Source organism: Manis javanica, chromosome 1 (genome assembly GCF_040802235.1).
Source record: "Manis javanica isolate MJ-LG chromosome 1, MJ_LKY, whole genome shotgun sequence".
Classification (NCBI taxonomy): Eukaryota; Metazoa; Chordata; class Mammalia; order Pholidota; family Manidae; genus Manis; species Manis javanica.
In genome coordinates this window covers 22865498-22885025 of record NC_133156.1, presented here as the reverse complement: position 1 = coordinate 22885025, position 19528 = coordinate 22865498, and the positions used below count along the sequence as shown (strand labels likewise).

The following is a 19528-nucleotide window of genomic DNA, read 5'->3' as shown; positions in this document are numbered from 1 at the left end:
CTTCTGCTAAGAGGTTATTCTTGAATTATGTCATAGACTTTAGGTTTGGGAGGTGATTTTTAATGGACATTGATTGATTGGAATGAATTGATTTGGTGGGTCCTGATTGCAGGAACTCAAAAGGGTTGGGATTGGAATTATGGGTTGGTATGATTTTAGAGGGTAACTGTATTAAAATTTTATCCCCAGTTAGACTTGACTCATTAGCTCTTTGTGATCATTTTAAGAGAAATAAAGGTGGAAAGGAAAGAGTAGATGACTGTAGAATATTTTTGAAGGTTTAGGGTTCTGTGCCATTTCCACTGTGCTTGGGTGTTCCCTGAGTACCTTTGTTATGCTTGGAACTCAAGGAGGGTGAGACATCATCTGTGCCTTTGAGGGTGGCTGAAGGGTTCAGGAATGACTTCATTTGCTTGCCGTGCTTCATAAGGATCTTTAATACAATATAAAGACTGTGCCTTAGGCTGAAAAAAAGTGTTTTTTCCCTAGGTTTTAGCAACTGTGGCTAAGATTTTACGTGTTTTGATTTAATAGCTTTTCCTGATCCTTATAATGGCTGTCTTCCCTGATACATGAAAGTAAAATGACTTTTTTAATAGAGTTGCTGTTTTTAACAAATTGTCTTCCTTAAAAAACATTTTAATAAGTGGAAACTGGTTTCTGTAGTAGTTAAAACGTGTTGAAAGCCTGCTTCAAAAAAACATTTTAATAAGTGGAAACTGGTTTCTGTAGTAGTTAAAACGTGTTGAAAGCCTGCTTCAAGTTGATAACCATGTCCTTCTGTTTAATACGTCCCTGGATTTCTTAGTACCTTCTTATTATTTTGTTAGAGACTGTATGTCTTTGTACTCCAGTATTTTTTTTTTTAGATTCTTTCCACCAAAATTTTTTATTACAATTTAAAGTTTAAGGGTTAAGTTTTGGCTAAAGATTTAGGGAGAAAGATATATCAGTTAAACTTTTCTTTAATGGAAGAAAACAAAGTTTGTAGGACTTTTTGTCAACAGAATAGTTTTCGCTTTTGAATGTGCTAAGATTCCTCATTCACAAAGAAAAAGCATAACTGCAAAACCCAAATTTATAGAGGCCACAGAAAAGCAATTCCATTTCAGCAATGAGTTCTGACTTTGATTTTTAGCTCAACAATTCCAGTACAAGGAATTTAGTAATGAAACAAAGATTTATTCATTTAGAGAAATTTCCTTCTTCACCCTGAGGTGGTTACACAGTGAAACATGTGGAGGCGGAGCTGTCAGGTGGCGGTGGGACTTTAAGTCTTATGTGGGCCTGGTCTTTCTGTTTCCTTGACCCTGACGCTTATTTCTCACCCTTTAGGCTTCCAGAACCTTCCCCTTCGTTGCCAATCCCTCCTTCAAAGGTAAGGAGCTGTGTGACTCAGGTATCTTTGGGGGACCTGGAAAAACTTTACACTTTTTCCATGTAAGTTTAGTGTGTTCTAGTATATTGTGAGGCATTCTAGGTCTGCCGTGCATAGAGTGAGGTCACGTGGAATAGAGGTTGTAATGGGCTCTCCGTCGATATTTATTCCTGTAGATTTTACCTGAATGATAAAGGAAGTGAGGTAAAAACCAAGGAAGAGTTGGCTTTAGCCAGATACCTGTGTGGAAACATTACAGACAGGTAATTAAAATTAAATCTCCCTGAGTTACAGATCCTGTAATTAATGTAATTAATCACCAGGAATACTGTATGTGCAACTAAAACTCATTTTGCTGAATCCAACAGTCTCTGGCACAGAGGTGTACAGAGCATGTTTTTGCACAGAATCCTCTGAGCACAGATGACAACGCTTTTTTCCGTACGTGAGCCACCTGTGTGCCGTACCTGTGTGCCACCTGTCGGGAAACCTCTCCCCTTCCATGTGCTCCCGAAGCCGCGCCCTCGGCACACGGTGCTGGGAATGGCAGTGCGTGTGTCTCCCAGACGCGGAGGGCGGGGAAGCCGGTCATGAGCCACACCTGGCCCTGCCTGTCAGAGACGGGCATGTAGCCTGTCAGCGAGGCCACTGCCCTGCCCGCAGAATAGGGGACGCCCGGAGGTGCAAAGCGACTTGCCCTCTGCCCTGCCTCCAAGGTGGCCGAAGGGCGCAGGAGTCCCGGACCAGGTCTTGTTTTGGAGGTGGCGGCTCCAAAAACATTCATTACTGTGACTGGTAGAAAAAGATGGAACATCAGAAGTGTGTTGGTGCAGTTGTGGGCCCTTCTCAACAGATCTCAGGGGGACTGGTGCCCGGCAGAAGTCGGCTGCGTGGACCCGAGGTCATCCCGGGTTGGACCCTGCGTCCCTTCCAGCCAGTAGTTACAGGAGCTCTGGAGACAGAGACTTAACTGTTCTGTTACAAGAGGATAGACACATTTATTTATTTCCCTCCAAAACTAAGCCAATTTCTTTCTCCCAAACATCTGCCTTCCTTAGATCATCCATGAATGGATCTAAATCTGTTCCTGAGGAGTTTAGCCTTTGATACCGTCTGGGGTGACGCGCTTCATAAGCCACTTCTTCACTGATCCAATTTTCTGTTTTCCTAATTTCCAAAATTTAAGTGGATTGTGATTTCGTAATTTATGATTTAGATCAGCGGTCAGCAACTTATTCTGTGAAGGCCAGAGAGTAAATATCTTAGCCTGCGTGGAGCGGGTGGCCTCTGCTGAGCCCCTGAACTCTCCTGTCGTAGCGCAGAGACAGCCACAGGCCCCGATAAGCGAGCCAGCCCCCGCGGCGCTCCAGGAAAGCGCCGTTCATAAAAACGGGCGCCCGCTGGATGCGACCCGGCCCGTCCGCCAGCCCTGATATGGCCCTCGGCACCTCCCCTGACTGTTCTGCTGCCTCCTGGGGCGCCCGCAGCGCTAGGCCTTCCTGTGGCTCCGGTGCACCCACTGCAGACTGCGCCCGGTGACTTACCGTGGTTCAGACAAGCGTAGGACAGTGTCTTCTGCCAGCTCCCTTGTCTGTTGCCCAGGAGTTGATTGATTTTTACAGTAATGGAGTTGATTGTCTTCAGGAAGTACATTCCAGTGGTCCTCGTGTTGTGATGGATGGCATGGAGCCTGCGGTCCTCAGTGCGGCCTGAATTGTTTTCTTACTGTCATCTGTTCGCCTCTGTCTGAACTGAGCTCCCAGCCCTCATGCCTTCCGTCTTTGGAATCTGTCCGTCAGGTAGCTAAGCTGAATGCAGTCAGTGGGTCTGGAGATACTCCTGAGTTCTGTCTTATGAATGCTCTGTGGGAGTGAGGCCGGCGCTGGTCCCTGGGGTGCCCTGTTCCCGGCTCCTCCCCTCCCAGAGCTGCAGCGTGGGCTCACCCTCCCGAGGTCTGCCCCAGCCATTTGCTTTCTCCTGAAACATCCCCCAGCCTAAGCAAGCATAACAGTTGTGGTTTTTTCAACACACAACAGGGCTGGGAAAAACACACAGCTAGTTACGTGCAGTGGCTGCGCAATCATTTTCTTCTTTATAAGTGTGTGTAACTGGTGTCTTGTTTGACAGGGAGCCATTCAAACACCTGAACAGGTCGATCACTTTATAAAATGTTTTGTTTATAAGGAAGAAACTTTCGTCTTAAGCTCTTGCCGTGAGCATTTTTTATTTGACTTACCAGTAAAAAGCGAGTTTACCCACGTGTTGATGATGACTTCTGTATTAGAACATTTTGCCACAGAGAAGCAAACATCCTTATAATTTTAAACTTTCTGAGGTTTGAAACTACCATAGCCTTCACCATTCCTACCTGTGAGTCAACTCTCCTGGTCGAAAATACTTCCTAGTAAAAATGTGCATCACCAGACACCCTTTACTTTCTTAGTTTAAGTGAAAACATGCTTTCGTAAGAGAATCGCTGGCGTGCATGCTTCCCCGGCTCGCCGGGACCTCATGCGTGGTGAACTCATCCTCTGCTTTGGAAGGCGCCTTTGCTAGAGGTCGCCGTTTGGCCTCAAAATACATCCCGGAATATCACACGATGGGGTATATTCCCAGGATGCCCCTGCTTTTCATGGTAAAGATTCCCAGACACGTGGCTCTGTCCCCCGTGTACATGTGCTATGGCGCCTTCTAGCACCAACTGCAGTTGTGGGGTGTGAAGAGGGAAGCGGGGACCAGGTCTGCATTTTCCGGGGTTTCCTGGGGTAGGTCTGTGTTGGGTCTTGTCGATCTGATGTCTCTGTGGGGAGCTTGAGGGCCTGTAAAGATCCGAGTTTTGGTCACTGTGTTAGACGTCCAGACGCACCTGCCCCACGGTGTGCCTTTTCCATAGTAGCTGTGTCAACATTAGGGCACCAGACCGGTGCTTGGCAAGACTCTCACTTCGTTGGTGCAAAATGCTCCTGTGAAAGGTGAAAATATGAAGCCAGGGTGGCGGTTACACTGGGCCTCACTCCCGTGTCCCCTACTGAGTGGCCTTAAGCTACTCCTTTAACCTCCAGCTGCTTCCCTGTGCCTGCTGCTCTCTTTGTAAGGTTTTTCTCATGCAGATAAGTGAGATAATTGAATTGAAAGGAGGTTAAGAATGTGAAGACCCACAAAGATGGTGATGCTAGAATGATGCTGTCCCAGTCCCCTAAATGGACATAATACCCCCTCAGGAAGTGAATGGAGGGGGCTCCTGGCTGGACAGCGGCCCCCTTAAAGGCAGTTCTCACCTTTGACTTCTGTGCCCTCACTCACCCCGAGATTCTTCTCAGAAGAGAAGGAAGCCAGCAGTCAACTAAGCCCTCCGTCCCGACAGAGGGGCTGGGGCATGGACTTGCCGGCCAGAGTCCCTCAGAGCCCATCACCAGGGCTGGTGCCAGAGGGATGCATGACTTAGTTCCCTAGGTAACTGGCAAAATGTGAAGGAGCTCGTGAAAAGTAAGCCCTTTGCAGGGCCTGCTGCTCCCATGGCCTGGATGTGGGTCTGAATCGTGTGTGTTGTTCTTTTCACTGATGCTAAGTGCCAAGGTGATGTTTCACGCCACTTCACTGCTCTGACATTGCAGAAAGTAAAGCTGTCAGATGGGCCTGTGGAAGCGAAAGAAGATTACACTAAGTTTAACACCACAGATCTGAAGACTGAGAAGGTATGTGTGACCAGGTGTTAGGGGCGCGTGCCCCTGAATCTGGGTGCATACGCTGCATGAGGACATCCAGGAATGGCTGCAGCTCAGCCGTGGGATTCTGCAGTTTAACCACCAAGAGTTACCACCTTGCCTTTCCGTGGCTTCCTAAGTGATTCAGAATTGTGCATGACAATGAAAATGTAAAGCAAGGAAACTTTTTGTGAACCAAAGAAAGGCAATATCCTTAGCAAGAGTGTGATGGTGTGGGCGGGAGGGAGGGAGCCTGCACATGGAAATTTTGGTGAACCCCACTGCCAGAAGCTTCCCAAAAATTATGTTGATGACAAAAGTCATTAATGACCCTGCTATTCAGCAGTCACCCCAGGCAAAAACTTCTGTGACATTTCTCACTAAATTTTATCTTATACATGCATTGTCAATACATACACAGCTTTTAAAATTGGCATTGTAATATATATACAGGTGGGAGTTTTGCCCTTTTCATTTAGCACTATTCTCTGAAAATGTTCACATATCAGCATTCTTTGAAAAATTATTAATGGTTTCATGATACTCAATTGTGTGTTATTTTACCATGTGGAATATAATATATTTAATCATTCCCCTATGGACACATAGGTTATTTCTGCCTTTTTTTATTTTTTGTTTTAACGAAGTGATAAATATTTTTATTTATAGTCTGTATTTCTGATTATTTCATTAGACACAATTTAGAACAAAGAGTCAGGACTTAGAAACCACAAGCTCTTCCCATGATTATTGAGATATATATATGAAATGCTTTCTAAAAGTGTAGAAAGTTATACTTCCAGTCACTGTTGCTGATGTATATTCTCCTTACAAACTTTTGCCTAACTAGACCTCGTTTCTTTAGCTACAAAAGTTGTTTTTCCAAATGCTTATCACCCATTAGCATTTTTGCAAATTGTCAGTTCACACCTCTTGCCTGTTTTTATATTGGGGTGGTTTTCTTGTTGATCCGTAAGAGCTCATTTTAGATTAAGGACACTTTCACATAGGGGCATAGGGGGTACACATACTTTTGTAATTTGTTTTTAGGCCTTTTCACTTGGTTTTTTAAGTTTTAAGTTCTTTGAGGATTAAATATAAGAACTGCCTTTATGCTCTTTATGATTTTTATGATTTCTGTGCTTAGAAAAACTTTACCTATCCCCAAGTAAGTTAACTTCCAGTTAGATTTTTAACAACACATAACTCCCGAGAGTTTACTGTTTTTTATAAATGTCGTCATGACCCCGTGTGCCTGTTTATCTGAGCTCGGGTTGCCAGGAGATGGTCCAACCTGAGACGTGCTAACTAGCTGGTTATGTCGGCGCTTGCTATTAGCCAGGATTCCCGTGTTCTCTCGGAGAAGTATCTGCACCCACCTTTCTCACTGCCACTTGCTATCTCCCACCCACCGGGCAGCAGCGAGATAAGGGGCTGGGCCAGGGTGTCGGTTAAATGCAGGGGGTGACTTGCCTCAAAGAGACAGTTGTCGCCATCCAGGCAGAAAGTAAGCCTGTGAGTGACACGATGTGAGAATCAAGACCTGGGCACCTTTTCTTTGCCCTTGAGGGACATTCCATTTCTTGGATGCAGCAGTTTTGTCTCCTGCCTCTTTTAACATATTTTGTCTCTTAGGTCTGAATTCTGAGTAGAAATCAGAACTTTTAAGAATAATCACTCCCTTATGAAGCCCATTAGCAGCAAATGCTTACTTGCTTTAATGAACTTTGGGACACAGTCTTGCTTGATCTGCATCCATGATTTTAAGTGTTGCACTTTTAACAAATTTTCTCTTCTTTTCCTTGACAGAAAAATAGCAAAATGACAGCAGCACAGAAGGCTTTGGCTAAAGTTGACAAGAGGGGCATGAGAAGTATTGATTCTTTTTTTGGTGCAAAAAGTAAAAAAATTGGAAAGATGTGAAATTTTGAAAATGAAATCTAGAAAACTTATTTGCCTTTTATGTTCCTTCCTCATCCTTCCTCCACAACACTGGACTTCCTGACCCTGCAGGAACCCTGCGGGGTGGGGGGGTGGAACAGGGCAATTTTCAGATTCACTTGACTATTTCTAGCATTTGTTTTTTGTTCCTGAACAAACTATGGGAAAGTAACTTTGTGACTTCATGGCTTGTGGCCTCTGGAATCTTGTTTGACATAATGAAAGATAACCAATTGCCTACAATTAACCTCAGCCTCACAACTTCCTCAGTAAACAGACATGACAATATTAGAGTGTGTGCCTATTGTGCTGCTTGGCCACATGGTGACTACAAAAATACAGTTTTTTAATACACTAAGAGAAATCAGAGAAAACTATCAGATGAGCTGCCACTTTTTAAAAACCTGTGGCTTCTTGTAAATCTTTTAAAGCTATTTAGAAAATAGAGAAAAGCATAAAACAAGAATTATGATCTCCCAACTTTTCAATACCCAAAGATATTATGGTGCATTTTCTTATGAAGATAATTTTTTAAAGGATCTAGAGTAGTAACTTTATGACCTTTTTCTTGACAATATCATTTTGCGAGTGTTTTTCTAGGCAACTGAAGTATTCTTTATGCTTTTATAATGACAGTGACTTTTAATTGTTTGGATATTTGGCTATTTAATGACCATGACACTTCACTTCAAACCTTCCAGTGGCCACTCTAAGGATGGAGCCCCGCAGCCTGCGCCCCTGCCGTTGCAGACCCCCGGGTGTCCACACATGCTCTGGCCACCTGGTCTGTAGACCCGGAACGTTCTGCCAGCCCCTCCCTAGTCTAGTGGCCAGAGCCCAGGGCCCTGAGGGCCCACCTTCCCTGTCTGTCCTGGGAAAGCCTCCGGAGGCTCCCCACCTTCCGGGCCAGGGCAGATGACTGTGCCTGGGTCTGGCACGGAGACGTGTCCACGTCCGTGGCTATAGGGTGACTGTCTGTCCCCAGTCATGGCTTCAGGAGGGCAGAGGCACTTCACCTCAGCGTCTGGGCACGGCTGCCACCACCGGCCTCAGACCCAGGTTGACTGCTGGTCAGTGTCTGGGGACTTGGCGGACAAGCACTCCTTACATGCTGTGAGCAGAGGGGCCCACCGCACCTGAACTGTTTGTGCACAACTTGTGGTTTAACAGCTTGCCATCTGGGGCTCTGGGAACTTAGGGTATTCTAGGCAGAGGCTGCTGCCGTGACCAGCACCCAGTAAACACCACAGGCCCGAGTCCAGTGGGCTTCCCTGGGGCAGAAGCATTGCATGCGTGTCGTCACAGCGCCGCTGCTGGGGTGCACGCTGGGCGCCTGTGCAGGGACAGCATGTAAGGAAGCCTACACATGATTTCTCCAGACGCCACCTGCGTCTTTTCCCCTATGATTCTGTGTGGCTGCAATAAATCCTAGCTGAATATGATACGCCAAGCCCCCTGAGTCCTGACAGCAAGCATCCAAACACGGGAGTGGACCCAGGACCTGGCCAGGATTTGACATTTAACAAGTGGCTTAGTACCTGTTTTTTGAAATGAAAATGAATATGGCCTCAGAAGGCTAGAGCTAAATCTACCCTGTGGAAATTCTCAAGAGATTAAGAAACATTATAACATCGATTATAGCCTAATGACCCAAATAAAAAATGTACAGATTTCCAAAAAAAATGATTCAAGAAAGCCCATGAGGATGTTTTTGTCACACAGATGAGCTTTCTGTGTCTGGATGTGGGGTCCTGGGAGTGATGGGGTGGGCTGGCCTTCTCTGTGCCACACATGGCTTCCCGGGCCTTACCGTACTGTCACTCCCACCGCGTGCTCACAGCGTCCACCAGTTCAGCCACTGAGAGTGATGCTCGGCCCAGGAGCAGTGATGCATCTCAGCTTTGCTGTACCCAGGCGGTCATCTGCAAACATAAAATAGTGGTGTGGGGCCTCAGTCCTAGAGGATTCAGCCCCAGTCAGATATAGCTGGTGTGAGGTGTCTGGGCACCTGGACTCCAGTGCACAGCCCCACTGCCCTGCGCTCCCCCTACCCCTCAACCTCCCCATCCAATGATCATATTTCACAGGGTCCAGGCTTCCCCTTGAGGCCAGTTGTTTCTTATTTTTGAAAGACTTCTTAAAATTTCTGTGCTCTGGTTTGCTGCAGCCAGTAGGCAGGCACACTGGTAAGAGGAACAAATGACACCTTTTATCTCAAAAGACAAGAAGGCAGGAGTGGCTAGGCCAGCAGGTAGGAGAACTCAAAACAGTAAAGGTCGGGGCGGGCGCGGGATGGATCACTCTTAACACCCTGAGTGTGGAACAAAGCATCTGTCCACGAGCATGTGGTTCTGAGCAATGACCAGAGACCACAGCTGCCCCCCCTTCGCTCTGCATAGGAGAGGAAGGTGGCTAATTTGGTCTTGGATATTTGGTAAGAGTACATTGTCCCCGAGGAGGATGCATGTGCTCCAGCAAATGTACACCCTCCACGTGCCACCTTGTGACCTCTCTCTGGGGAAGACAGCAGACCGGCCATTAGCTGGCAGCTTTCCTTAGAGGCACCCAGCGTGGCTGCCGAGGAACCCAGGAGCAGTGGGCGGCTAGGTAAGGTGATCCAGATCTCGAGAGCCAGGCAGAGGGGTGTGGCTTTAAATGGGTGGAAATGGAGTCTCTCCAGCAGAACAGAAGAGCCATAAAAGGGGGGGTACCAGGATTGCCTGCTATAGACCAGACGCCCTTGGAGAGGTGGGTCTGAGCAGGAACGGCCAGGATTTGGGCAGGTGTGACCTGAGGTGAGGCTCGGGGGACCAAGGGAATTAGCAGAGCAGGCACCTCCTGTGTGCCCCCCGCCCCGCTCAGAATGGGACCCCGGGAGGCGCAGTCTCGGCTCAGAGGGGCTCTTTGGGATCTAATCTCACTTTTCTCTGCCTGGTGCTGTGGCCTCACAGTGGCAGTGGACGTTCCAAGATAAGCCGTGCTTGGAAGCTCTGCCCCAGGGAGACCACACAGGCTGCCTGGCGATCTGTCCAGGTCCCTCCTGTCGGGCAGGCTCAGGCAGGGCAGAGGTGAAGCCAGGAGACCTCACTTACCAGGGGCGAGGCATGACGTCAGCTTCCAAAAAAGCCCTTCAAGCCAGCTTTCCATCGTCCAAGCCCCCCCGAGAGCCAGCGAGCCACTAAATGGGCACCGATCACTTTGCTGTGCGTTTATCTTCCTGTGAATGCTTTCAACACAGCGTTTTCATTTCCAAAGAATAAAGACTTGTGAAAAAGGGTGCGTAGGAGTTACGGTTGCAGGAAACTGGCTCCCAATTCTCTCTGCTGAGAGGTTTATAAGGCCACGCAAGTTCATAAGGTAAAGAGAATTTCTAAGGAAATATATTTTTTAGAAAATGAATTTTTGACCTTTTTTTTTCTTTTAAACATGAGAGCTAAATGCATTGATTTTGTTAGGGAACAATGAAAAATGGTCAAAATGCAGTATGCTATTTTTAAAAATGTGAACAAAAGCACCAGTGGGTTTTTATTTCTTTTGTCCTGTTTTTAAGAAATGATCTGGGTTTAAAAGATGCCTTTGGAGCTTCAGAGATAATTTGGTCTATTTTTAAAATGGACGATTTGCCTGAAATTATTCTATGAAGGTCTTAGTAAAGGATCGATCCCCTGTGGTTCAGGGTGTGGTTGTGGAGGCTCCGCGGGAGCGGTGGCAGGTGGTCACCTCAGCACGGGATTTGCTCATAGGGGCTCCAGTTACATGGGCTGCATTCCAGATTATAGCATATGATGAACGTAGGAGGCATGGTCTTTCAGTAGCTGTCATGGAGATGAAAAGGAAGGCCGAGGGGCAGAGGACCGGGGTGACGGGAAACGTTACCACTGCCCGTGCGTTTCAGGCAGGACAGGCCTGCACACCTATGAAAACTGCTCTGAAACATGAGGCTTTTGGGCCAGGATTTCAGTTCTGGCTCTGCTACCCCGAGTAAGTTGTCTGACTTCTTAGAACCTCAGTTTCCATGACTAAAGTGGAGCTGATAAAACGCCTGCTCCCAGGAATAGTAATACACACACAGCTCCTAGCACAGAGCCTTGCAAACAGTCGTTGAGATTCGAAATGTTAAATCTATGTACTTTTGTGGTTTGAAGACAAAGGTGGAAATCTGTGATTCTCCAAGGTTGTGGGAAACAAATAAAATAAAATTTCCACTTTCAGCAAAACCAAGAGGAAGTTAAAACCACAAACAACAAAATAGATGGAAGGGCTGCAAAAAGGGAGGGGGGCCTAGAGGAGAAGGAAGAGGAAAGTCCATGATTGCAGAAGTCAGAACGAGTCTGTGAACTACACTTGTAAAAGGGGAGAGAGGAGGAGGTAAGGAGCAGCATCTAAGAGCCATGCCTCCTACAGAAGGAACAGTGCAGAAGTAAGGGCAACAAGAACTCTCCTGGACCCAATTCAGCTGTGAAAAGTAGAGGTGACGGTTAAAAACGAAAATCACACATTGGCAGGGGATGCCCTATTGGCAAACTACAGAAAAGAAGAGGTGCTTTTCGGAAAGCCCTGTAGCAGCCTGTCTGTACTGACCACAGAGGATAGATCTGAAATCCACACATGAGACTGTGATTCATAAAATTCACACTAGGCTGAGATGTGGCCCTGCAAATATTTAGTCCTGCCTTAAAAGTGAGACATCAGAAGGAACCCACCTAAGTCATTTCAAAAGTTCAAAAAATAAAACAAGAAAAAGATCAGAAAAAATAAATGGCAGGTAAAACATTGCCAAAGAGCAGATGAAAGTAATAAAAAGTACTTTACTATAAATGTAAGACATGAAATGAAGCAGTTACCCCTACCATGCCTGGGCACAATGCACAGTTACAGGACTCCATGGGCAGTGAAAGCAAGACAGGAGATGACATGTGAGCTGGTGAGATCCAGGGTATAAATGGGAGAAAAAAGCGAATCATCACAGAAGCAAGGATGAGTTGGAAGGGAAAATAGACCATAATAAGCACAGTAAGGACCTTAGAGAATCGAATGAGAAACCAAGAAAAATGAAATGGATATGGGCATAGGAAAAATGTATTAAACAAGACAGAGAAAGTGAACATAACTGATATGAAAGCCTGGTAATAATTGTACGGTTTTTAAAAACTTGTAAAAGTGCTGTTGCAGAACTACAAATCAAAACATTACCAAGTAGTCTCAAGGAACTCATTAAGGGGGTGCGGCAACATGACAAAGTGGGATTATTAAATGTAAAGATGGTTCCATTTTGGGAAGTCGATTTATATGAATTCACCATATTAATGATCAAAGAAAAAATATGTATTTCTCTTTAGATGCTTAAAATATGATTAGTAAAATTCAACTTCCATCATTCATCTACAAAAACTCGATGAAATAGGAACAGATGTGTACTTCCCTAACATAAACCAAATTGAAAGTCAGCATTTGTTTAAAGGAGAAATAACAACAGCATGCTACTAAAGTTAGGAATAAGACAGATGTTATGAACAGAAAAGAGAAATTAGACATACATAAAATGTTTAAAAGAAGTAAAATTATCATTTGCAAATTATATATTTGTATACTTGGATAGCCCAAGAGAATCATCTGGAAAAAATTATGGAAATAAGAATTCAGAAAAGTGGCTTAGTATAAAATCAATATGTAGTTTTCAAAAGCTTTCATATATTTAAACAACTGGTTAGAAGACATAGTGGAAGAAAAGATCATTTTTACACAGTAATAACAAAAAAGCTAAATTGACTGAGAATACGCCTAAGAAATATTCCAGATCTATATGAAAAAAATCTCTAAACTGATCCTGAAAGACACAAGTGCAGTCTTTAAAAAACACAAAGCCATATTCTTGGGTAAAAGACATATCATAAAGATATCAGCTCTTCCTATTTAAATCTCCCTACTTGTAATTCTGATTGACTTTAAAGTTGACTTTAAAGTTCACATGAGAAAATAAATTAGGAAGAATATTCACAAGAATTTTTTAAAACAAGAATAATAAAGCATAGACTAGCCATATCACGTATTAAAATATATTCTTAAGTTACAAAACTTAAAGAGTATGGTATTGAAGAGTAGACAGATAAAGAATCAGAGTACAAATACCACAGCTAGACCCAAATGCATACTAAAATTTAGTATACGATAAAAGTAACATTTTACATCAGAAGCAAAAAATTGATTCATTCAATAAATTATTTTAAGACAAGTAGCAATTTAGACAAAATTAAGGCAGGTGCATGCATCAGGACAAATTCCAAATGAATTAAAGGTTAAATGTAAAAGATTTAGGAGGCCCCACCTACAAATGCAAAGCACAGAGGCTTACACCTGTGTGCTTGGCCCACTGGTTCTGACAGTGGAGACAGGCACAGCAGCTGGGAAGCAGGAAACAGCTCTTTCCTCCCCCCAGGCACCAGCTCCGCTCCCCTGCGACATCGCTCCCCCAACATCGCTCCAGGTGCTGAGTAACTCCAGGGAGTAGAGCTTCTGGGCACTAGAAGCCACCATATACAAATATGAAACGTCAAAGGAACATGGTTCAGACAAAAATCCCATAAACACCAGAAAGATGGCCAAGTGAAACTGAACCCATCAATCTTCCTGAAAGAGAGTTCAAAATAAGAATCATAAACATGCTCATGGAGGTTCAGAAAAATATTCAAGAACTCAGGGACAAATTTAGGACAGAGATTAAATCATTAAGAAATTCCGTATCTGAAATGAAACATACAAGGGAGGGATTTAAAAACAGAGTAGATGTAGTAGAAGAGACAGTAAATGGAATAGAAATTAGAGACCAGGAATACAAAGAAACTGAGGCACAGAGAGAAAAGAGGATCTCTAGGAATGAAAGAATATTGAGAGAACTGTGTGACCAATCCAAACGGAACAATATTCGCATTACAGGGGTGCCAGAAGAAGAGAGAGAAAAAGGGACAAAGTGTCTTTGAGGAGGTGATTGCTGAAAACTTCCCCCATCTGGGGGAGCAAATAGTCTCTCAGGCCATAGAGGTGCACAGATTTCCCAACACAAGGGACCCAAGGAAGACAACACCAAAACATATAATAGTTAAAATTGCAAAGATCAAGGATAAGCACAGACTTTTAAAAGCAGCAGCTAGAGGGAGGAAAAAGATCACATACAAAGGAAAAACCCATCAGGCTATCATCAGACGTTTCAACAGAAACCTTATGGGCCAGAAATGAGCGGCATGATGTATTTAATGCAATGAAGCAGAAGGGCCTCAAACCAGGAATACTCTACCCAGCAAGGTTATCATTTAAATTTGAAGGAGGGACTAAACAATTTCCGGACAAGCAAAAGCTGAGTGTATTTTCAGACCATCTCTACAGTGTATTTTTGAGGGACTGCTATAAATGGAAGTGATCCTAAGGCTAAATAGCTGTCACCAGAGGAAATAAAACCACAGTAAAGAAAGTAGAACAATTAATTACTAAGCAGATGCAAAATCAAATCAACTACCCCCAAAGTCAGTCAAGGGATAGACAAAGAGTACAGAACATGATACCTAATACATAAAGAATGGAGGAGGAAGAAAATAGTGGGGGAAAAAAGAACCTTTAGATTGTGTTTGTAATAGCATACTGAGTTAAATTAGACTGTCAGATAGTAAGGGAATTACCCTTGAACCTTTGGTAACCACAAATCTAAGCCTGCAATGGCAATAAGTACATACCTACCGATAATCACCCTAAATGTAAATGGTCTGAATGCACCAATCAAAAGATATAGTCACTGAATGGATAAAAAAGCAAGACCTGTCTATATGCTGCCTACAAGAAACTCACTTCAAACCCAAAGACATACACAGACTACAAGTGAAGGGATGGAAAAAGATATTTCATGCAACTAATAGGGAGAAAAAAGCAGAAGTTGCAGTACTTGTATCAGACAAAATAGACTTCAAAACAATGAAAGTAACAAGAAAAGAAGAAGGACATTATATAATAATAAAGGGGTCATTCCAACAACAGGATATAACCATTATAAATACCTACGCACCCAACACAGGAGCACCTACATATGTGAAACAAATACTAACAGAATTAAAAGGGGAAATAAAATGCAATGCATTCATTTTAGGAGATTTCAACTCACCACTCACTCCAAAGGACAGATCAACCACACAGAAAATTAGTAAGGGGACAGAGCCATTGAACAACACATTAGAACAGATGGACCTAATAGACTCTACAGAATAGTCCACCCAAAAGCAGCAGGGATACACATTCTCCTCAAGTGCACATGGAACATTTTCAAGAACAGATCATATACTAGGCCACAAAAAGAGCCTCAGTAAATTCAAAAAGATTGAAATTGTACCAACCAGTTTCTCAGACCACAAAGGTCTGAAACTAGAAATAAATTATGCAAAGAAAATGAAAAAGCCCACAAACACAATGACCAAATAAAAACAGAGATCAAGCAATATATGGAGACAAATGACAACAATAATTCAACACCACAAAAAATCTGTGGGATGCAGCAAAGGCTGTGCTAAGAGGGAAATATATTGCAATACAGGCCTACCTCAGGAAAGAAGAACAATCCCAAATGTACAGTCTAGACAATTAATGAAACTAGAAAAAGAAGAACTGAGGCCCAAAGTTGGTAGAAGGAGGGACATGATAAAGAGCAGAGAAGAAATAAATAAAATTGAGAATAAAACAATAGAAAGAATTAATGAAGCAAAGAGCTGGTTCTTAGAGAAAATAAACAAAATAGATAAACCGCTAGCCAGACTTATCAAGAAAATAAGAGAGTCTACACACGTAAACAAAATCAGAAATGAGAAAGGAAGAATCACAACAGACACTGCAGAAATACAAAGAATTATTAGAGAATACTATAAAAAATTATATGGTAACAAACTGAATAACCTAGAAGAAATGCACAACTTTCTAGAAAAATACAACCTTCTAAGGCTGACCCAGGAAGAAACAGAAAATCTGAACAGACCAGTTACCAGCAACAAAATTGAATTGGTAATCAAAAAACGACCTAAGAACAAAGCACCTGGACCAGATACTTTCACTGCTGAATTTTATCAAACATTTAGTGAAGACCTAATACCCATCCTCCTTAAAGTTTTCCAGAAAGTAGAAGAGGAGGGAATACTCCCAAACTCATGCCATGAGGCCAGCATCACTCTCATACCAAAACCACGCAGAGGCACCACAAAAATAGAAAATTACAGACCAATATCCCTGATGCACATAGATGCAAAAATACTCAACAAAATATTAGCAAACCGCATTCAAAAATACATCAAAAAAGTCATCCATCATGACCAAGTAGGATTCATTCCAGGGATGCAAGGATGGTACAACATTTGAAAATCCATCAACATCACCTGTTCACCCCAGACCATGTGGAGGCTGTGACTCACTTCCATGAGTAACTGTGGTTCAGTCTGAAAACGTTTTCTCAAAGGTATGAAGGATGCCACCTGTGTTTTTTCTGTTGTCTTCCCACTGTCTCATTTCATTCCTTCTAATACAGTAAAGGGCACAGTGTTCAGGGCTCATTTACTGTTTCTGTCAGAACAACAAATGGAGACCTTTCCTGCAGTGTCGCATGCCTGTGGATCTCTGCATTCTCATTGGTGGACAATTTGCTTTGCTTTTCTTAAATGCTTCTCTATTATGGTGATACAGAAAAATTGGTTTTTACTTTTTACTTTTACACACATACACCATTTTTTGGAAGAGCTGGGCCAAAACAATGTCGATTCATCAATTATAATCACTTTGAAAAAGTAACAATCACACAATAATTATACTATTTTCAAATAAATGGGCTAAAGAGAAGAAAAAAGCCAATCCAATTCCTCTTCGGTCAGAGGTGTTTGTTTGTTTAGCCTCTATCATAAGGTAAGGTGAGGGCCTAAAGGCTCTTGAATGGTTTTCTGAACACTTTCCTGAATCTATCTTTTTAGTTGTTCTTGATTTAAAAATCTCTGACTTCCAACTGGCTTTCCCATCTTCTTCCTTCCAGGCTGTCCCCGCCCTAGGTCGCTGGTGACGGGTCTCTGCGGAGAGAGATCTGGCTGGCGTGGTGGGTGTCCAGGCTGCCCGGGAAGTCCCTAAGCGACCCTTTCTTGGGCGACTGGTGACGTCGGTCTTTTTTGTGCCTTTCACCAGTGTTTTCAATTCTTTTAATTAAGATCTTTATCGAAAAGGTTACCTTACCGCTACTCCTCATGTCTGGAACGCAAGCCTATTATTCTAATATATTCAAGTAAACGTGTTTCATAAACATGAAAAAAGTAAAAACTAATTTTTCCATAAGCAGAAATCCAATTTTTTTTTCTAGCTTAAGACAAAGCTAATGATCTAACAAGTTTTGAATCCCCTTAAATGTTCTTCCACCCGTGGGTAAGTTACAGTCGCGATCAGAGGGTGCTGTGCGCGACTGACTGTGTGGAGTGCTCACTGGCAAATTAGAGAGGTTTTGTCTCCTGAATCCTCTGGTGTTGCTTATTTAATGCATTCTCTCTGCAGTGGGGCCTGTGGACTTTCCAAATGGCACTCATTTAACTGAGAGAACACCGAGACTGCTCTGCACACCCGCCGACTTATTTTGTCACCAGCTTAGTTCAAACAACACTTTTTCTGAGAGATAAAGTCTTGCCCTTTTCCTCATTTCTAATTGGCACAGCCTTAGTGTAGGCCAAGGCAGCTGCATGTAGGGGAAATTCAGGGACGCTGAAACCTGACAGCCGCGCCCCACGGTCAGCTCTGAGCTCTTTCCTCTGTGACAGGACGGAGCACGGCCAGCAGTGGTAACACTCTGCTTTGCTAACTTAAACCCAGTTTTGTGCCCATGGAGTGTTTAATCTCACTGCTCCAAACTAATCGTTTGTTTAAACAGCTGTATATTTTAGGGGAAAGATTCACTTTTAACTTTTATGTAGGTCTCTCCCAGTCAGGTCACTCATTACATGCGTCTTGCGCAGGGCCATTTATAAAGGGTGCCAAGCAAGTCCGTGTCTTTCTGCCCACTATTGAAATGTTAGCACAGAACCCAGGGACCAGCACTGAGCCCAGCGCAGGGCAGGCCTCCCCCTGATGCCCAGCTCTGGCACCTGCCTCTGCCCTGTCTCCCCATCTGTAAGCCACGGGCCGGACAAGCACCCACATCCTACAGGATGGAGCACTAGACTGGGGCTTGGCGTGCCCCAGCAATGGCACCCGGAATGCTGGTCTCCTCAGACAGACTGATGGGCAGTGCCCAGCACCCAGCGCCAGAAGCTGCTCTGTGACACAGCAAGCTGCCCGCCCCTCTTCCCAAGCCAGCTGGGGCCGCGCGAGGGGAGCCCAACAAGTGAGAATTCTGAGGCTTTGCCTTTGGAAACTGGGAAACAGACGTGAAACGCAGCGTCCACCTGCTTGAACGCACAGTGTAATCGGCTTTCCAAGGCTGCCTTCCGAGGGACGAGGAACGGCTTGTCGGCACGTCATCATCACATTGTTAAGTGGAACAGCCACAGGGTCTCTGAACTCCCATCACGCGGTTAATTATTCCTGGATTTTCCTTCACTCTTGAAACATATTCTATTTTTTTAACCATCCCCGGCAGACTGGCTGCCTTTGTCCTCCTGACACGGCCAGCAGTATAAAACCGCGTCAGCTGTCAGGTTGCTCCATGCGGAGCATAATTGCCTGATTTCCATCTGAAAGTACAGCCCTGACATCACAACGACAGGGGGACACGGGGCAGGGGGCATACGCCGTGCTGAATCCGTGTCCCGAACAGGCTCCCTCCAGAGGGGCCGGGCCTGGGTGTATAGCCACAGATGAAGTGTTCCGCAGGAACAAGAAAAAAGAGAGAGAAACAAAGAATAAGGAAAAAGCGACCGAAAGATCAGCATCAGTGGGAGTCTGGTGGGGCCAGATGGCGCTCTGTGGGGATCACGTGCCCCGCTCTCCCCGTCACCCCGATGGGCAGGCAGTGGGCCGGCTACCAGTGGGGAGAAGTGGTTTCATCCCCGGCCGGGCACATGGCTCGCCGTCTTTCTCTCGCACACAACTCGAGCTGAAGGAAAGTTGGAAAGGAAGAAAGGGTGGAAAAGAAAGGGTGTAGGACTTTGGCTGCTGGAAAAACAAGGCGGTCATGGTCCAGAGGAGGGGAGACGCGACAGCCCCTGGCCAGGCCCTGGCGGGCGGGCAGCAGCACAGAGGCTCCAGGAGAAAGCCAGGTGGCAGGAGGGAGGGAGGCAGAGGAGACCTCCTGGCCTGTTACTGTGCCCTCCGCCCACATCCATGAACTCTCAGAGGGCTGCTTGGCATTCAGGAGGTTGGGAGGGGGCAGGGCATGCTGAAGACGCAGAGGAATTTGGCTCTGGGCTTCAGTGGGAAGGATGGTGGACAGTGTTTTCGAATTCTTACTAATGAAAATGTTGGGCTCTCTCCGTGGGCTGGAGGCCAGTGAGTTCGTAATGGTCCTTGGCCCGCT

The 19528-nt window shown here is 44.6% G+C and overlaps 1 protein-coding gene and 1 long non-coding RNA gene across 3 annotated transcripts in view; one reads left to right on the top strand and one right to left on the bottom strand.

The window, feature by feature from the left end:
- Positions 1-7034, top strand: part of RNASEH2B (ribonuclease H2 subunit B) — a 33721-nt gene extending 26687 nt beyond the window's left edge. Inside the window, exons 9-11 of the mRNA XM_037011556.2 lie at positions 1336-1378; positions 4993-5073; positions 6892-7034. Of these exons, the coding sequence (XP_036867451.2) occupies positions 1336-1378; positions 4993-5073; positions 6892-7005 (238 nt within the window). The 3' untranslated portion in view covers positions 7006-7034. The remainder of the gene's footprint in view (positions 1-1335; positions 1379-4992; positions 5074-6891) is intronic.
- The window catches only part of LOC118971135 (uncharacterized), a 29143-nt gene that overhangs the window by 7019 nt on the left and 2596 nt on the right, over positions 1-19528 (bottom strand). The window contains exons 3-4 of one of the 2 annotated variants that reach the window (XR_005059432.2): positions 8834-8945; positions 4201-4341 (exon numbers count right to left, since the gene is read on the bottom strand). This is a non-coding gene — a long non-coding RNA (uncharacterized lncRNA). Of the gene's footprint in view, positions 1-4200; positions 4342-8833; positions 8946-19528 lie in introns of those variants that run through there. The other variant, XR_005059431.2, reaches the window with a different exon arrangement.